This window comes from Apteryx mantelli, chromosome 5 (assembly GCF_036417845.1).
Source record: "Apteryx mantelli isolate bAptMan1 chromosome 5, bAptMan1.hap1, whole genome shotgun sequence".
NCBI lineage: Eukaryota > Metazoa > Chordata > Aves > Apterygiformes > Apterygidae > Apteryx > Apteryx mantelli.
This window is the reverse complement of record NC_089982.1, coordinates 17657508-17676060: the sequence shown is the minus strand read 5'-3', so window position 1 is coordinate 17676060 and position 18553 is coordinate 17657508. Positions and strand designations below refer to the sequence as shown.

General features: G+C 38.9%; 1 protein-coding gene across 5 annotated transcripts in view; it reads right to left on the bottom strand.

The window, feature by feature from the left end:
* BANK1 (B cell scaffold protein with ankyrin repeats 1) overlaps nt 1-17447 on the bottom strand; it is a 153292-nt gene extending 135845 nt beyond the window's left edge. For all 5 annotated transcript variants that reach the window (XR_010884343.1, XM_067297561.1, XM_067297564.1 and 2 more), the window contains exon 1: nt 17418-17447. Coding sequence is in view for 4 of the 5 variants with exons in the window: in XM_067297561.1 (XP_067153662.1) it covers nt 17418-17430 (13 nt within the window). In the remaining variant the exon portion in view is untranslated. The remainder of the gene's footprint in view (nt 1-17417) is intronic.
* Nucleotides 17448-18553: the final 1106 nt, after the last annotated feature.

The window sequence follows — 18553 nt, the reverse complement described above, 5'->3', positions numbered from 1 at the left end:
GTTGCTTTCCAGAATATCCCTCCAGGTTATGAATTAACTTCAATGTTGTGAATGAATGCAAAATTATATGCTACCTCCCCAAAACTGTATTAATACTGAAAATTTTAAAATGCATGCATGACTTTAAATGTAGAGCCAAAGTTCACCCCAAGAATAATTACTAAGTCCCCTATTTATTCCATATACCTTAAACTTTTTTCCTTTGTTTTCCTTAGAAATATTACTAAGATGTAGATGCGTGAAGAAGGCTTACTTGAAAATTACTGTCTACCCAAAACTATGCCTTCAAAACAGTATCATTTTGATGTGAAACAACAAAAGCTGAACTCTAGCTTTAGTGCAACATTGCCCAATACTGAATACACAGTCACACTTCTTAATTTTTCAGCTAAAGTTTTTCTCCTTCATTATTTTCATCTCTCACTGAATATTTCTTTGAAGTTACTGCATTTGATATATAATGTAAGTTAAGGTGAATTTTGTTCCCTTGAAAGTTAATGTAATAGAAACTGTCATATCCTGACAAAATTAAGCCATGCTTCAACTGCTCTTACTGACTCAAAGGTAGAAATAAAATGTATTATTAGTTCAGCAATGAGAAACAGTAAGAGAATTTATGCAGTCATCCATAGCACAAAAGGGCTATTCTGAAAAGCAAACTGTTCTCTAGTTGCTGATGTATGGCTGCCCAAAAAAGTGCAGTCTCATGAAACATGCCATCTGAAGCCTTGTTTGAAAAGGCCTGCTGACAAGAACCAAAAGAGATGAGAGTATCTTTGCAGACTAGTGTGAGTGAGTGGGTATCAAGATCTTGCACATGAACAAGGCAACAATTAAAAGATATATTATGAAAGAAAAAAAACCAAGAACAAGTGTATTAGAAAGTGAAAGCAAATCTCCATGCAAAAACTGTGATGCATGAAACACATTAGGAAAGCAAAGGAAAGAAATGAAAGGTTTAGGGCTTGTAGCTACTTTTAAACATGTACCTCTGTTTCTGAATTTAAACAAATCTTGCAATCTTGTAGAAGTCAGATTCTGTTCTTCTAGAAGTCAGATTCTGTTCTTCTAGAAGTCAGCAAGAAGTATTCAGCTACACTACCCTTTGATAATACTGACAGATCACAAAAGCAAGTCACCTTCACAGATGCGAACTTATCCTCTTCCCTTAAAAAGCTTAATGTTTGCAGATTCTTTGCTCTACTTTTCTAGAGATCTGCATTTTACTACAGTTGTTTCTAGCAAATCAGCATTAACATACTTTGCTTGACCTGAATAAACTTAATTTCAATTAGGCTAGGGTATAAAATGGGTTGTACAGTCCCACTGCCTAAAGTCTCTTTGGTTTAAATAAAAAGTGTGACTTCAATACCAACACTTATGCAAGTTTTACTAGAATGATGGGGTCACCATACTTCTCTGGGTGACCTACAGCCTTCTCCTGTTAGAGCACTGGAGCACAACACCATTCCCTATTGCTCTCCCTGCTTTCCAGGTGTTCATATAACCTCAACGAGCTTGTCACAGTCAACCCTAACAAGAAAGTAACTACAGTCATTTCAAAACCCTTGCCCCAGTGGCATCAGATTTTGGTATCTGTGTGGAGAAAACTCAAATTGTTCTCAAACACTATGATGAGAAAGGAAGGGGACCAATGAAATTTGTGTACAAAGAACTCAAAGGATGGGAAAGGGCAGCAAACACAGAAGCCCTTTGTTCTACTAAAGGCTGACAGCACAGAGGCTTCCTTCAGCTGGTCTGAGAAAGGAAAGCTGATGGTGATGAAAAGAAACAGTATGAAGAAAGCAAATGGAATGGGCCTTTTATTCTGAATTCCATCCTCCTTCTCCAACACACACACACACACACACACACACACACACACACACACACACACACACTTACAGTGGTAGAAGTCAGAGAAAGTTCTGGGGAAGCCAACTGAATGACGATAGCATAAAACTGGAGAGAGGAGAATTATAAAAGAATAGATTTTTTTCTAAGCCAGCTTTCAATGTAAGTTGTCTTCCCCAACCCCCACCCCCGAAGTGGACAAAGAGGATCAACTACTAGAGAAAGAAGAAAATTCATCCTTTTTATCTCTTCCTGTAACAGAGGTCCTCACTTGTGTGTAGGGTAGGGTGGGGTTATTTGTTTTTAAAATATCAGACTTAAATGGAAAAACATTTGAGAAATAAATGTATAAGCTTTGTCAGCACATAATGAGCTACTGTCCATCAACAAGAATTTGTTAAAACAAGTACACTGGCTGGATATCTGAAAAGAGAAGTGAAAAAGCACATAGTGGAAATTGTTGCTCATCTTCTAATACACTGATGAAATGTATTAGAGGCAACATAAGCATGGATGACATCTGTTCATCTTTAATTCCATTGTGAGCAGTGGACTACACTCTCCAGGATTATCATGAGTCTCTTCCCAAGCTAAACTTTCAAAGAAGCTTTTTTTTTTTTAAATGAGAAAAGGAGAGGCACAATAGGGAAATTTAAGATTCTAGATTACCTAAAATCTCATTAGATTTTTTAGTATCTTAATCCTAGTTTCACTGACCAAGAACAACATCACCCAAGGCAAGTATACAGCATATTCTACCACAAGTTCCAGTTCCACAGAAATGCTCTTTTTGTCTGCAGAATCTTAAGTCCACAACTTTGCAAACCACTAGGGTTTGAAAAATGTCCATTTTCTCCCTGAGGCACCTCCTCTGCTTCCCCTTTCTCCCCATTCTCTTCAACCTGCAGAAAATAAATTGCATACAGTCAAGAGTCATAATCTTATGACAAAAAATGGAATATGGGAAAGGGAAGGAAGAGGTCCAGATTCCCACCCTTGCACAGTTTTGCAAAACATTTCTTCTAATCTCAGGAAAATTCATTTCCATTTGGGCCGTATGTAGGACAAGAATGGAGAGCATACATATCAAGCACCTCTAGTTCAAATGCTTAGACTGAGACTCCAGAAACAAAAGAATTTTAGCCTCTTGGCCCCTACGCAATCTTTTCACAAAGAAATATCCACTGATCTGTTCATACTCCTTTCCTGATCACTTAAAATGCTATAACAAGGAACTACAGAAAAAGTTTCACTGGCACTCCAAACCACCCCTGCAATTTCACATTTCGAAACAGAATGGGACCATTTAATTCAGCATTAATCAGTGGCCCTAGCACAACAAACTGCCCCTCACCCATCCAGAATGGATTGATTTTCCCAGTCGGAGCACCTGACACACATCCAGTAAATGTATCTCAAAATGCATCTTTAGTTCTTGGTTGCTGGAATTCTGCAAGGCAAATCCCCTGAAGCAAGCCAAAATGGATTCATCATGGGAAGGACAGCAGAAAGCACTTTAGAACTACTTGCAGATAATGGAAAATGTTTTCAAGTCAGTCATGTTGCTTCTCAAAAACATTCCACTAATGGAAATGAAAATTATAAAAGCCTGCTTGTAAACTTTAGAGTGAGATCACGAAGTAGCTAAATTGCTGCAGCATTGTGGCACACCTGTTTCAATTAAAGCAGTTATCTTAAAGCATGGGACATTCCTGCCATCACTGTATCAGCGCAGTGGCTGCACTTCTACTCTCAAATGCCTATTTAACTAGCATGTAGTAAGAACATTTTCATCATTTATGCACCTTCTGTTGCTAATTGCTAAGTTGTTTGTGAAAACAAATACTTGCTCTATCTGTATACAGTCAGGCCTCATCTCTTCATCATTCTCCTCACTGAGCTCGGTGAGGTTTGGAGTGGGCAAATTGAGATTCACCACAGAAACAATTTTCCTACAAATGGGATGAATTTAGGCTTGATCTTTCAGGCTTTCTCTGTACAGAAATCCCACTGGACTCTACAATGACAATGGGAACACAGAGCCAAATAAGCTGGAATACCTTTCCACAGCATAGTATTGCCCCATGTAGACATAACCTTAAGAATTGGAAAGATGCCTGACTATAAAACTTGACAAGGTTAACACTATGCCCAAAAAGCTGTTTCTGGGCCCCTCTACAGACTTAACCATGTTGTGAAAGAAGTGATAAGGCCTCCTCTCCTTGTTTAGACTTTTCTCTGATCTGTCATGTGAATGCATGTGCTAGTGTAATGATCACCATTGTATCTTCTCCTGTGAGGCCATGTCCATCCACATATGGATACCAACCAATGGACTGGTACTTCTTTCATCTCTAATGAACAAGACTAAATATGAAGATGGGATAGAGGTCAGAACTCAGTTCTGTATTTCAAGGCATGCTGCCTCCTCCTCTATCACCCTCCCACCAAGGCAAAAATTTTATCATTACAGTCACTTCCCTGAGAGCAAGTTTTACCATTGGTAGGTTTTAGCAGAATGTAATCAGGTAACAGGCCTTCTAATTCAGAAATGCTTCAGACACTAATAAATCCTGAAGAGAAAATATAGCATAATGACAGTATAAAGAGCTAAAATAGTATGCTACTTTCTTCTGAGGACTGTGGAACAAGTCTTGAAGGCCACATGATAACCTGGACAAGCTGCATCAAGTTTCTTTTAACTGATGTTATTGCTACTAGAAAAAACCACTGCCCAAAGCTTACTCTTACACTACCACCAGAACTTTTGTTACATAAACTGGAAATATTTTAAAAATATCCCATCCCTTACTTTGCAATAATGGTTTCAAAATTCCATTGTTTCATTTCAAGGTAACTGACACACATAAAATCCCCTGACCTCTTCAGTGATTTTGGGCAGAAGAGAGGAATGCACAATGATTAAGAATGTGTATTTCTCACCACTTTTCCAATTGTCCCACTTATCTTCAAGCTTTCTGTTGTAAACCACAAGTTGGAAAAATAACCTATGTTCTTTTCCATACTTCTCCCTTTCCTGCCTGAACAAAACCTCAGTTTACTGACTTTTTGTGCTGTTCTGATTTCTCAAATATTTATTTATAGGAAGGACTATTACACACCAGCTATATATGATGATGAAACAGTTCTTTCTTCTATAATTTTATAATCTAAGGCAAGCATCCAGACTCAGGTCATTGAGAATAGCCATAGACAAATTATAGATAAAACATATTGATTAACTTCCAGAATAGCAGCAACTGGTCCTCTTAAGTTGGACTGAAATGTGGACAGTGTAGAGATTCTGAAAATGTGAAGGAAAAAAAGACCCATTCAGCATTTTCTTGATGCCCTGTAACATAACAATTTTCCTTCTCCCAAAGAGCCGTCAAAATCAGACTCTTCAACTCTGGCCTCTAGGAACATCTCATTTTTACCTGTTCTCTGATAAGTTGTTGGTTTTTTTTTTTTTTTGGGGGGGGGGGGGGAAGAGAAGGTTGTTCTTTTCTTTTCTTTTAATTCTTGTTCTTGCCACTGTTTCTTGTCTCATCCTTCAAGGTTTCTCCAGGTTTGCCTATCCTGAAGTAATTAAACTCTGCCTGCTTACATTAAAGCTCCTTGCTTTTTCTTCTGCCTTCCCTTGTTTTTTTCTCTGCCATCTTTGATTCCATTGTTACTCCAGTTTCTCCAATTCCTGTCTCTAATTCCTTCAGAATAAAGTACAGGCTTCCAAATAAGAACCTGAGAATGGAAAATATGCTCTGCAGATATTAGAGGAAACAGTCAGATGAAATCCAGTACACTCACCTCTGTCACAAGAGAACATACACCAGAGAACAGTGCATACACAACATTCACAACAAAATGGAAAGCACCAGTTTTGCAAACAGGAACATTCTGGGCAAACTGTTGTGGTTCCAACTGCTGCAATCTGGGGGTCATATACCTTTGCACTAAAAACAAGGGAGATGTCTTACATCTTAAAGTAATGTGATTTGTCACCTGAGACTTGTCAGAAACTGACAGTCAGACAATCATTATGTCAGTGTTTTTCAATAAATATGTCTAGCAATTTCTGCTCAAAGAGATTTCTGTGTTCCCTGCATTTGTGACATAGGGTCAAATACACTGAATTAACTATAGAGGACATCCCAACAATTCTTAACAGTTAGAGATTATCATTGACACAGGAAATATGCCTGGTAGAACTCTCTTATTAGAGCTCTCATACTGCCATTAGATTTCTAAAATAATGTTTTCCTTGCCATAGGTCAGCAGAGAATCCAGGGAAGATTCCTGAGCCCCCATAAATCAAATGGCTTCATCTTCTCCTGCTTTTGCAGATTGGTTTTAAATTGGTTTTACGCATCTCATTTAGGTAATCTGTCATCCAGAAATCAAAGGAACTATGAGAAACAGTTTCTATTCAACGTATAAAGTATGTTTAAACCATTGTGCTGTAGTAGAGAAAGTCCTATGGTTTCAGCTCACTTCTTTTGTCCCTTTCTTACAAGTATGTGACAGTCACAAAGAAAAAAGAACAGAACAAATCTTTGATCGGTGTTGGACAAACACTTTGTTTTTGTCATTGACCTTGTTAACAACAGTAGTAGTAATGATGCACACAGAAGGAAGTAAATGAAGTAGGAAATCATTACATAAGTATGTATAACTTCATAAAATGAACAACAGAGCTAGCAGTCAATTAGAAACAAAGCTAAATAAAACAATTTGCAGTATGTTCACCAACAACTTCAGTAGAAAACTGACTTCTCTATATTAAATCCACCTCAGTATCCTCTAATGCCTTAAGACAGAAGTTCTAGACACTAACTATATAACAAACTATTTTTATTTCTGCCCATCAGACAGAAAGAAATTGGGTTAGTGTGAGCCTGCCTTCACACAATTCATCCATAGTATTGCAAAATCAACCACAATGCCCAAATTCTGTTAAAGCTTACATAAGACATAAAAGAAGTTTCTCCAGCAAGCATGTCTCCTCAGCATAAGTTTAATGCATTATCTTTTCCCCTTGCAAAATCCAAATTCTCAAATTATTACTAGTCCTAAAACAGGACCCAACCGGGGAGTCCTCTGAGTATTCATTTTGGGTCTTCCTCTACTGGATAGCCCTCACAGGAAGGTTTAACATGTCTATGACTGTCTTCGAGCAAATACACTGTTTCCTGAAAATGAACCAGTGGGCGTTCCGTATGTTCAGGTTCTTGCAAATGGATTTTACATATTGCACTTACTGTTCCTGATATACATTCTCGCTATTGGATAACAGAGGGTAACTATGTCTATATAATTATGTAAATTGGAAGATTTATCTCGCAGGTCATTTTAGTTTTCCAAGCACACTGTCTTCCATGCCTAGTTAGAAAATACAGAGAAGAAAATGGAAAAAATATCCTTCTTGAATCACTTCTGAGACCAAATTAAACCTTACCTCATTACAGTCAGACAATCCGTGTAGTAGAAGTCAGAAGGACTAGGTGGGACTAAGGAAGCATTCTGCTTCTTAAATGATCAAGCCCCTCCCACATCATTTTACCAAATCCATATAACCATTTTTTTAAAGAAAAAAAGAAAACAGTAACAGCTTGATGCTGTCATAGATCTGCCACCTTCTTCTTTTTGCATACATTTTATTAATTCCTAATCTAAGCTATCTCAAGACACCCCAGCTTAACATGCTATCGCATGCCAGCTGCTCAACAACACCTGACTGGTACAGATATGAAACACAATGTGCAACCTTACATTTCTTCCTCTGAAGTTTATACTGATCACGCTCCTTCTTTCATTTACTGCAGATTACTGCTATAACTGCATGAATATCTTGAGAAAACAATAAATTGCATTGCTACCAGATGCCCTGCACACCTTTATTCCACAGCTGCTTACGCCCATCCCAGCAACCTATTTTATTTGCCACTTGACCTACTCCCCAGCCTGCTTTGCCTTACAGCTGCCTAAATGCTTCTGTTGTCACAAGGGAAAATGAGGCATGGGATAAAAACAAGCCTCTTCAGTTACATGGAGGCAAGAACAGCCACTCGCAGCAACAGCTATGGCTTAAGTAAGTCTGTGTTAATATTCAGCTGTCAGGAGTATGCTTTTGAAACAAATCTGATTGTCCGCACTTACCATGCTTTGGCTCACATCAACTGACCTTGAAGCACATGAACTGCATCCCTTTTGGGTGAAAGTAAACCAGATGTGCTTCAGAAACACACCTAATGTGCTCCACTTGCTAACACCACAGGACCAGCCTGGAGTGAGTCCAAAATACGTTCCCCCCCCACCCCCAGCACCAAATGTTGGGCTCTACAAATGCCCTTCTGCTGGGAGTGCTATTTGCCACTGCAGACATAGCCTTATGGTATCTGGGAAACTAAGCCCTGAAAGTACACACTGACTTGGTCACTGCCACTCAGTGCTAAACTGCAGTAACTTGTGTTTGAATCTGAGCTCCCACTCACTCTTGCACAGTTGTACCAAAGTAGGTGCCTCAAATGATGTTTTTGACCATAACCGGTCTCACTGAATTCACACCTGTAACAGACCGGGATGCCACAGACAGTCCTGTGGAATTTAATTTGTTTACAGTTACCTGACTTGGCTACTTAGGGCAACAACAAAATGAAACACTTATGAAATACTTTTGACCTTAAAATATAGCAAATAAGACTTAACTCTAATGATCTCATGACCTACCTGCAAGCTAAAATATAGGAATATGAATTGCCATTTAAATGAATTCTATAATGTTCTTCATTGTTGAAATACAGGCTGCAAGTTTGCCAATGAAACAGAGCTGCTCTAAGCCCTTGTAGAAAACTAAGTGACAATAATTTGGCAAGAGCATTAAAAGAAAATTAAAATGAAACTGTCCTGAATGTACTCTGTTAGCAGAAAAAGCTTCTGTTTCCAAAGTGATAAATGTAAGATCCGCCTCTAAACTTTCGCAGAAAATATTTTTTCTCCAATTTAATCATTACAGACTAGGTTTCATACATTCAAGTCAAAATTAGATTTGGCCTCCTCTAAAACAGTTAATCTTGAACAGGTAACAGAATTAATAAGGGAGAAAAACAACTTTGGAAGTTTGATAATATTATGGAGTTACAATAACAGAATGCAATCTGTTGACTGAAATCCTTAAAAACATTTTTGATTAAAAACACTGGCAAGATTCCCTCTGATGATGCATACCAACAGGGCTTCATGGATTAAATGGAGCTACTCTGACGTGCACTACCTGGAGAATTAGCCTTACTTTTTTTGACATGGAAGATATCTGAAGCAATTAGATTCAGTGAAATACCCTAGTAGTAGAAATTTTGGCAGGAAGTAAAGGAAGAAGGTGGTATATTGAGTTTTCTGCATTTTATTGGGTTTTCTAGGGAAAAAATTGAACATCCTTTCCAAACACAACTTTTTCTATGATTTGATTCACACTATTAAATTTCCTGGTCATGTAGCCCTATCTTTTTAAACTGCTACTTAAAACTTTCAGATAAATTTGGAATGTAAATTATCTTTGGGTATTAAAAAGTAAGAATATGCTGCTAGAAATCACTTTCTGGACATAGCTAAAGCCATTTAGGCACCCATAAAGATGTTGTGTGGTCTATGTGGTTTAATTAAAGGCTCAATCAACTTTCCTTGATGTAAACAAGAAGTTAGACTCAAATCACATGGATTTCAGTTTCCTTGAACAAAAGGCATTTAAAAAACAATGATGATCAAATAGTCATTTTTCAGAGTTTGGTTTTTGTTTTAATTTTTATTTTTTACCCCATCACCTCAAGTCAGCTCCACAGTTGTAAACATGTTAAAAGCTCTGATTCAGCCAGCTTCTGTTTAAACGCTTGGGTAAATGAGCTCATAATAAGTAGTAGTTTTTCTAGGTAGATATATTTTGCCTAAGCACTAAGTTGTCTGGCCATGTTCTTAGGATTTTTCATACATATACCCAAGCACATACTCCTCTCTGGTGTTACATGCACATGAGTCATAGCTGAATTGTTTGAATGTTACTGCAAGCACTTCCCAAAAAAAAAAATCTTAGTAGTAAAGCCTCAGAGAAATCACTACACCACAAAGGATCTGAGACAGAGTAGTGCACATCTTTCACTTTTACTTACTATATTTCAGATTTTTAAAGGAAGCTAATCAAAGACAGAAGATACCTGTGTTTTGCTGCGTACATGGTTCATTAATTAAATATGTAATTTCTGTCACTCAGGTGATATTATAGCGTAACAAAGAGCAAGTACCAATGACTACTTTTGAATTATATAAATCTTAAAATCTGATGAACACTATACTTGTGGCTTCTGATAAAAGTACTGCTTGTTTTTATTTACTGCCCACTATCACATTAGCATTAAAATGCTTTGAAGCCAGTACTGTATTTAGTCTTTCATTATTTACAGAAGACACTAACATTACTTAAGATGGAGGCTTTTATTTTCAGTCCTCAAATGGCTCTAAATTGTTCTTGTTCAATTCATTTGAGGCATACTATTATATTTTCTTCTTTAGCTATTCAAGTGTAAATGTTTCATGAATAAATGAAAATGATGAATAATAAAAGGGTGCACTATGTGAATATACATTTAACATATATATTGTTCAGTTCCTTAAAACCTCAATTTGTAAACTCCATTCAATACATTTCTGTTTTTTAAAATGCTTTCAGAACTTTTCATATTTTCCATTAGAAAATAATGCTTCCTATTTCAATTGTATCTATAATCTGATATTAAAAAATAATTTTCATTGACTACAGTCAAACACAAGTTATTCATTCTTCATGAGTTAACACCCCCCCTATGCTATGGAGAATACCAACTAAAAAGTTTAATATTCAATATACTTTTTTTCTTCTTTGGAAGAAAGTATAATGATAAATAGCAAGTGAAAATATTATTTCATTTTATTTTGACAGGAAAAATGCTTGCTTTGTTCAAGATGCAGAACATACGCACTTCCTAGCACTGAGGAACCTGGAGGGTAAACTACCTCAAGGCATGAGCTGATCTGTACATGTATACTCACACACAGTGAATACATTAGAGCCTTTGTCAAGGTTTCAGTCAGGCTTAGGGGGTGTGTGGGGGGGAAGGAGGTGGAAGAGCTATTTCTCTTTTAGTGTGATACTGTCTTTGCTTCTTGGGAGAAGATTCTTTCACTTGGCTAATATAGTATGGCTAAGTTAGGGGACCTAGGATCAAGTCTTAGCTCCTAGATCCAGATGCACTGTCTAGCTGCACCTTAACTTGGTATTAGGGAAAAACTCAGGCATCCAAATCCTCCTCTGATCTTGATCTCAATAGAAAGGAAACTCAAGTATGTATGCTGGACAGAAGCTGCAGTACGCTTCAGCAGAAAGACCAGATACAATCAAAAATCACTTGCTTGATATACTGGTGTTTTCCTTGTGGTTTTAAGAGGTTTTGTTAAATAGACAAAATAAGATGGAGAACCTTAGACATAAGAAGGAAACCTCCTCATTTCTTCCAAATTCTTTACCCCAAACTCATGTGCAAAATCAGGAAACCAGCAGAACAAGTTCCATGAGTGCAAAGAGAAGAACAAGAAATATGTCCAGGAGCTATGAAGTTCAGAGGCAGCAGAGGGGATAGAAGTTTTCTTATAAGCTGAAGGAATTCAGAAATACAGGCATCTATTGAGATATTCTCAGGGTAAAGGGGAAAATATTTGCAATTCTTTGTTTCAGTTATGGAAACCTTTAAGATTCAGCAACTCCCTGGCAGTAAGTTTATCAGTAGGTACAGAAGTCTAAAATAAGGAACTTCGCAAGCATATTGCATTTTGACTTTATAGTCTTATATGAATCATCTTTAGTGCTTAAAGAAAAACAGCAGTTACAAAACCCCCCATCTCCTTTTTCTAAAGGACAGGCTTACATATATGCACACATTCACACAAACACATGCATATTACACTTACTGTGTGCAACAGAAATGTTCAAAATACCAACAGATCACCAATGGACAAATGTTACTTCACTTGGGGCTTTTTTTTTTTTTTTTTTTTTGCTTTCCCTATTTTAACATTGTATTTATCAATAGTAACATTGAAATATTGCTCTATAAATCTGTACTTGATACAAATACAGATCTCAGCCATAGAAATAAAGCTACAGGGTAGCACATCAACACAGCTGGATATGCTAGAGACAGTGTCTTCAAGAAAAGCCCACTACTCTTAAGACCTGTTTTGAGGAACACAGCCACTGCATCAGCCACAGGGGAAGTGGAACATGTGTTTGCAGAACCATCCCCACTCAGGTCTCAGTGTCCTCTCAGAGCTTCTCTGGACAGGAAAGTTAGGTCCTACATGCAAGGTCACAGACCCCTGCTGTGTCCACATTCTGCACAGGTGCTGAAAAAGGTTGCAGATGGCTGAATAGGCTTCAGAATGATTTTGGGGTTAAGAGCAAATGTGTACTCTATTTTTTCTTACCTAGAGATACAATGGTCTTGGATTTATAACATTAAGACGCTGGTATTTTGGGTATTCTTCCTAGTTCTTGGACAAGTCTTTTTATGGTAATATTTAAAAAAAGAAGAAGAAAATGTCTTAAATAGTATTAAAGTAAGTCCTTCAACACCAAGAATCTGCAACAAGTTTGAATGAGCTATTGTAAATACTGAAAAGAATATAACACTTGTGCGCAGCATTCCATCTGAGTGAATTACTATTGCTAGGACTAACGTATTCTTTCTCCAGATCCTAGTTCAGGTCTATCTGCACAGGAAAGAATTGCTTTATAAAAACATACCTTTTGCTTTTCTTACAGTATGACGACACCCTGCACATTTGATTTTTTTTCCCGTTACCCCTATCAAATATTAGGTTTGCTTAAGACAGTGTGTAATCCGGTATTAAGTGTACTTGTACCAACTTTTGCTCTCATCTGACAGAAGACAGATTTTACATGCACTAGAATGCTAACAATAGAGTTCCAGCATTTTACAGACAAATAAGAAAATAATTCATTGGAAAATATCTATCATTCTGAGAAAAATACTCAAGTCAATATTATAAACAGACAGCGGAAGCAAGTCACAATAAAGAAATGAGTAAATGTATCTCTTTAATTCTCCCCCCCCCACACACAAACTGAAAGATACCGCCCTGAGAGTTCCTGTGCTGTTGATCAGTTAACATTTAGGATTACTGTGGATCTGCATATTTTTGGTACCTGCCTTACCCAACCAGGACTTCATTTCAAAAAGACTGAGTACTCACAAATCCAGCTGAGGGAAAGGGTAACAGTGATTCCTAAGCACTTTGAAGGGAAAGCCCAAGTATTTCAAGGAAGGCAAACAAACAGGACTTTGAAAAACATGTGGACATTTCTGGAAGATCTGACTGAACTGTCTGTCCCAAATTTTCAGAAAAGCCCATCTCCTAAAAATAATAGGAACTATTTTGCACTAAGTGCTTTTGAAAAATCTTGGCATCTTGTTTAATAATCTTTGTCTTTCTTCTTCTGAAGTACACTGATACTATCCTTGTGATTAGGACGAAAAAGGAAATTTGCTTTACTTTTTTAAATTAAAACCACTTTTGTATAATGGCAGCATACATTACTGCGTACTTCAGGTTTTGAATGCTACAAATCAACACTCAGATGACACGCTAGTACAACAGCACATTGTTACCTGATGAAAGCAGCAAATGAGTATCACTGAATGCTGATATCCAAGGTAGACTGTATTCAGGCAGTAACTGTGAGCAGTTCCTACAGTAGCTTCTATAGATATGTTGTGAATTTTCATTTATCATAAAAGTCATTTCAAGATGGTGGTAAAATAACTTGTACTTACTGTTGTAAATTTGTTTTATAATAGTATTCAATACTTGGCAATAGCAAAGTTGGTTATTGGTCATATGACAAAAAACATTACTCATCACACCTATACTTACAAGCAATGAACCAAAGCCACAAACTGTAGCTATTTATAAATACCTGTATAAAGTTTCAAGTCACTTACAGTTGTTGAGCGTGTGATCTAACTCAGTAACTCAGTTATCCCCCTGCTTGAACTGCATCAACATGTCAAAACATACATGTAAGCCTTAACTTTTTAAGTTGTACATGAGGACTCACAGAAACATTGTGAAACAGCATAACGATGGGCCTGTTTAAGATCAGTTTGCTTTAACTGTCAACTCAGAGTAAAAATTACTTTGTGGATTAATACAAAGCCTTGCTTCCTTACAATGCAGGGAGCCAATGGACACTAAGTAATAATCAATATTATTGCCTGAAATAGATGCCACTTTAAAATTTAGATCTTGGTATTTGCTACTTTCTTCTTAACTTCATGACAGTTTCAAAATGCCTATATATTTAAGATACCATTTGAAATCCATTAATACCTCTGTTTACATTTCAGAAAACTCAGCTGTGTATCACAGACCACATTGTAATAGTTGGATTTTAATTTATACAAAAGGTCAGAGTTTTGTTTTTTTTTTCTTAAATAGTAGCCAGAACTCACTGGATCTCCCAGAAGAATATAATTACTCCCTAAGCTATTACTGTGCTTCACATTGTGGCAGTTATGCTTATTACCATATAGATGAGTTGAAACATTCTTTATTACCTACAAGCAAATAAAGGAGTATATAAGCTAACCAAATGCTCAAAGACCACCTTCAAGAGATACACAGACAAAAGCAACACTGTGATTCTCAAGTCCCTGGACACAGGTGTTCTTCTTTCCAGAAACTAAGATTTTTGCTCTTTCACCTTTACTGTGGCATCAATGATACAATTTTTCAAAACTGAGTTGCCAATTACTTATATGTAAGCTTCAGTGACCACTGGATGCAACAGAGGTGAGATCAGAGAATATTAACATAAGGGAAACATCCTACTAGGATCGACTTCTGATCTGAATCAGCTACCCAACAATTCTGGAGGTAAATGATAGTTTTGTCTTGGAGTTCTTGAGTTTCAAAGTTTAACGGATCCCATTTTCCTTTTTTCTCATACAACATCTTTTAAAAATATGAAATTCTAGTTTCTAGCAAAGAGACTCGTCTGCAAATGCTGCACCTAGATGAACACCTTCACTGTGGATAAAGAAGCTATCCCGAGATTTCCATTTTTAAGTTTTCAGGAGTCGAATTTCAGCTTTAAAATATCTGAGTACTATATATTTTTTTCTCACTTGAAACAGGTCAAAATGTACCATCAGTAATGAAAAATGGGAAGTTCCATTCTGAATAAGACATTGTAAACAGATGATAGCAACTCTTGCAATACTTGCTTCTATGATACTCAAATTACTAAGACATTATTAATAGTAATATCAATAATTCAATAATAATTCTAATAATTGTGTTTTTGCTGAATCTACTTAAAAATTCAACCCCTAGACCCCTCATTTTGAAGCAAGCCATGGTCTAAACACTATTGCTTCCCTAAAAAATTTTAAGGCTACTAAAATTCAAAGTGATCTATGATTCTTGAGAAAACAAAAATCAACTATTATTTGTGTCTATTCACTGGCTTGATTCCCTCACAAAACGTCTGTCACAAATACTTATTGTCTCAGAAGCAGCTGTAGGCACAGAAATGCACATTGTGTAAATAAAGAGTACATCATAGCAGATCTCCATGACAATATTTATCTTCACAAGTGTGGAGAGGAGTGTAACTCAAACACGGCACAGCCATTAGTAAGTTAACCTGTCAGTGCCTCTTGTCTCAAGTGAAGACAGATGTCATGAAGGATCAGCCATTATGGATGTTTTACCTCCACTAGGTACAGTATGTTCAACATGATTTGCATGAAGAAATTTGTCTAGATTAGGATTTCTTACAGAATACTGACAAATCTGTCTCTCCTACCATGCATCCCAAACAGTCTTCAGACTCTAGCTTGACTAGATTTTTGGGCAATCACACCCAAAGTAACTTCAACCTCGTAACTAGCAGTCCATTGGGGAAAGCAGACTTTTCACTGTGAAAAGAAAGGTTTGGTGCTGCGGTTAACCTGCAAGGGAGAGGTCTGTGGTGGGAGATCCTAGGTGAGGAATGAAGTTTGCACAGAGCAGTACACACACACACACACACACACAAAGACAGACAAATGACGGCAGAGTAGAAAATCAGCATATCCTCTGCTGGCTGAACCTATGGTCTCTGTTTCCCTGCCAATGCCAACATGCTAAACTGGCTGCAAGCAGCCTGAAAATTGGACATCCCTCTATGGTGCTCTTGGGTATTCGGCCTTGGTAAGTCGGTTTGTCTTTTCATCAGTTTTCTCCACCTGTAAAATGGGATAATAATGCATTCTTGTCTACCAAGAGACTCGTGAAATATACACTAACAGTTTTGAGGCACACAGGTAATACGACGAACATCATAGAAAATGTAAATGAGGAAGTGAATATTTCAGTGCAAAGTTTAAAGGGGTTTTCCTGTACAGTAAATAAGGATAGATCACATACTAAACTGTGAAAGACTGAAAAAGAAAGAATAATTACTAATGAATAACACAGCATGCAATTAGCTAATTAAGACTCTATCCCAGAGTGAATATACACATAGGACAGAATTAAAATTGCTCATAAAACATTTATTCTGTCATTTCCTAACTTTTTGGTGCTAGACTTTGCACTCTTTAAAAAAAAAAATTAAAATAGTATACTGTAAGACAATAATAGGTACATTGAATAAGTCTTGAGAAAGAGGACAATTTTCAAAGAAAAGTTATGTAAAATTGCTCTGAGGTGCTAAAAACAGTCTCCTAAATAAAACCTTCTCTGCAGTTCACCATGAAAACATTCAAAGGGGCAAAATTAATTAAAACAAGCAAGGAGGAGCAAATCTTTTTGGGGCTAGCCACATCAAGAGGGTATATACACCAGATAAGCACACACAGAGCTTCAGGCTTTTTTGTGGCCCTTCTTTACCAAGAAACAGCCAGCAACACATTGCACAGGTTTCTCCACTCTCAAACACAACATTTTGACAGCAACCTGGAGAAGCAAAGAGCTTCAAAGTCCGGGCATGTGACAGTACATCACAGCAATCATACCATACACTGCCAACTTCACCCTCTGCCCGCACATCCTCTGCTCCAGCACCCTCACGGCACTTGGGAAAAACCACCGTTTGCTCTGACGCGACACTTCTCCCTCCTTCACGCGGAGCCCTGAAAACACCTTTACCACGAGGCTTGTCCACACGCGGCTTCACCCGGTCGGCCGGCCACCCACCGCAGCAGCGCCACGCACCTCCATTTCTGTCCCTCCTAAGCCGCTCGGTTGCCCCCCGCGAGATGGCGGCGCCAGCGAGCCCGGGGCGTCACCTCACCCCTTCCCCCCCCGCAACAGTCGCTCTCAACGGCCCGGCGCGCGCCCGCGAGCGCGAGGCGCCGCCTCGACCCCCCACAACGGCCGATTTCAACGGTCCAGCGCGCGCCCGCCCTCACACCCGCGCCCCCATGAGGGGGAGGCGGCGGCCCGCGCGCCCCCTCAGGCTGCCGCTTGCCCACCTGCGGGGCGCATGGCGCCGCTGCTGCTGCCGCCGCCGCTCGCTCTGCCTCCCCCGAGGCAGAGGGCGCTGCCCAGGCCGGAAGCGCAGGGCCGCCCCGGGCTCCTCCTGGCTGCCGCCCGCGCCGGGGTCGTGAGGGGAGCCGGGGGCGGCGGGGCCGGGAGCCGCCGCTGAAGTCGCGCCCCCCTCCCTCCGTTTCCCCTCCGCCCCCCTTCCCCGCCCGTCAGACGCTGAAAGAGGCCTCGGCTGTCAAAACTTGGTTAGTTTTGAAGAGAAAATGAGGTGGGAGCCGAGTGTTTTCCAGCTCTAAAGAGTTCAGGGTTTCCTGCTAAGCCCGCTGCGGGTTTCCTTCCTCGCGGGGAGCCACTGCGTTGCGTTATTTAAGCACATGGAAAGCGGGCCGCGGATGAAGGGTGCTTGGGAGAGGTCCCTCTCCACACGCATGCCGAGATCTTTATCAAAGCGACACAGTTTTAGTGCCCAGCGTTGAGGCGTTCGGAGTCGGGGTGATTTAGCACCCTTTTGGTATTATGCTGTCTGATAATTTTTTGACATCACAGAGAGGAAAATTGGAAAAATTGTTAGAGAAAGCAGCCTGTGAGAGACTGTAAATGCTTCAGCCCACTGCTATGCTAGCTCTTGAATTTAATCAGGAGCCATTGAGCAAGGGAGCATTAGCTATAAGGCCGGATCCACAAGGAGGAGCAGGAGTTGGCCCTAAACTGGGATTACAGGAAAGCTGAAAGTACCTTCTGGAAGAAGAAAAAGTTAAGTTGGTTTCTGAAGGAAGCAAAGCTTGTCTGACTGCACTTTGCTTGTGGGTGTGTATTTCTCACTTGTCTGAATTTCTGTCTACGTTCCCCTTCCCCACCAGAACTTTGATGCCCGGTGGCTGATCTTAGTGAAATTTGTCGAAGGTTTTATTGGTCTCCGAGATGAAGTTCCTCAGTATTGGTTTCAGGAGTGTGGGTGGCCAAGGTAGAGGAGACAAATGCTCAGCTCCGCCTGGACTGAAGGAAAGGCTGCAGAGTGAATTCAAACAGTATTAGATGAAAATCCATACAGAGTCAGTCTTTAAAGATGCCTCAGTCACAACAAAAACTTCAGAGTTTGCAATCAACCACAAACTGCAAATCT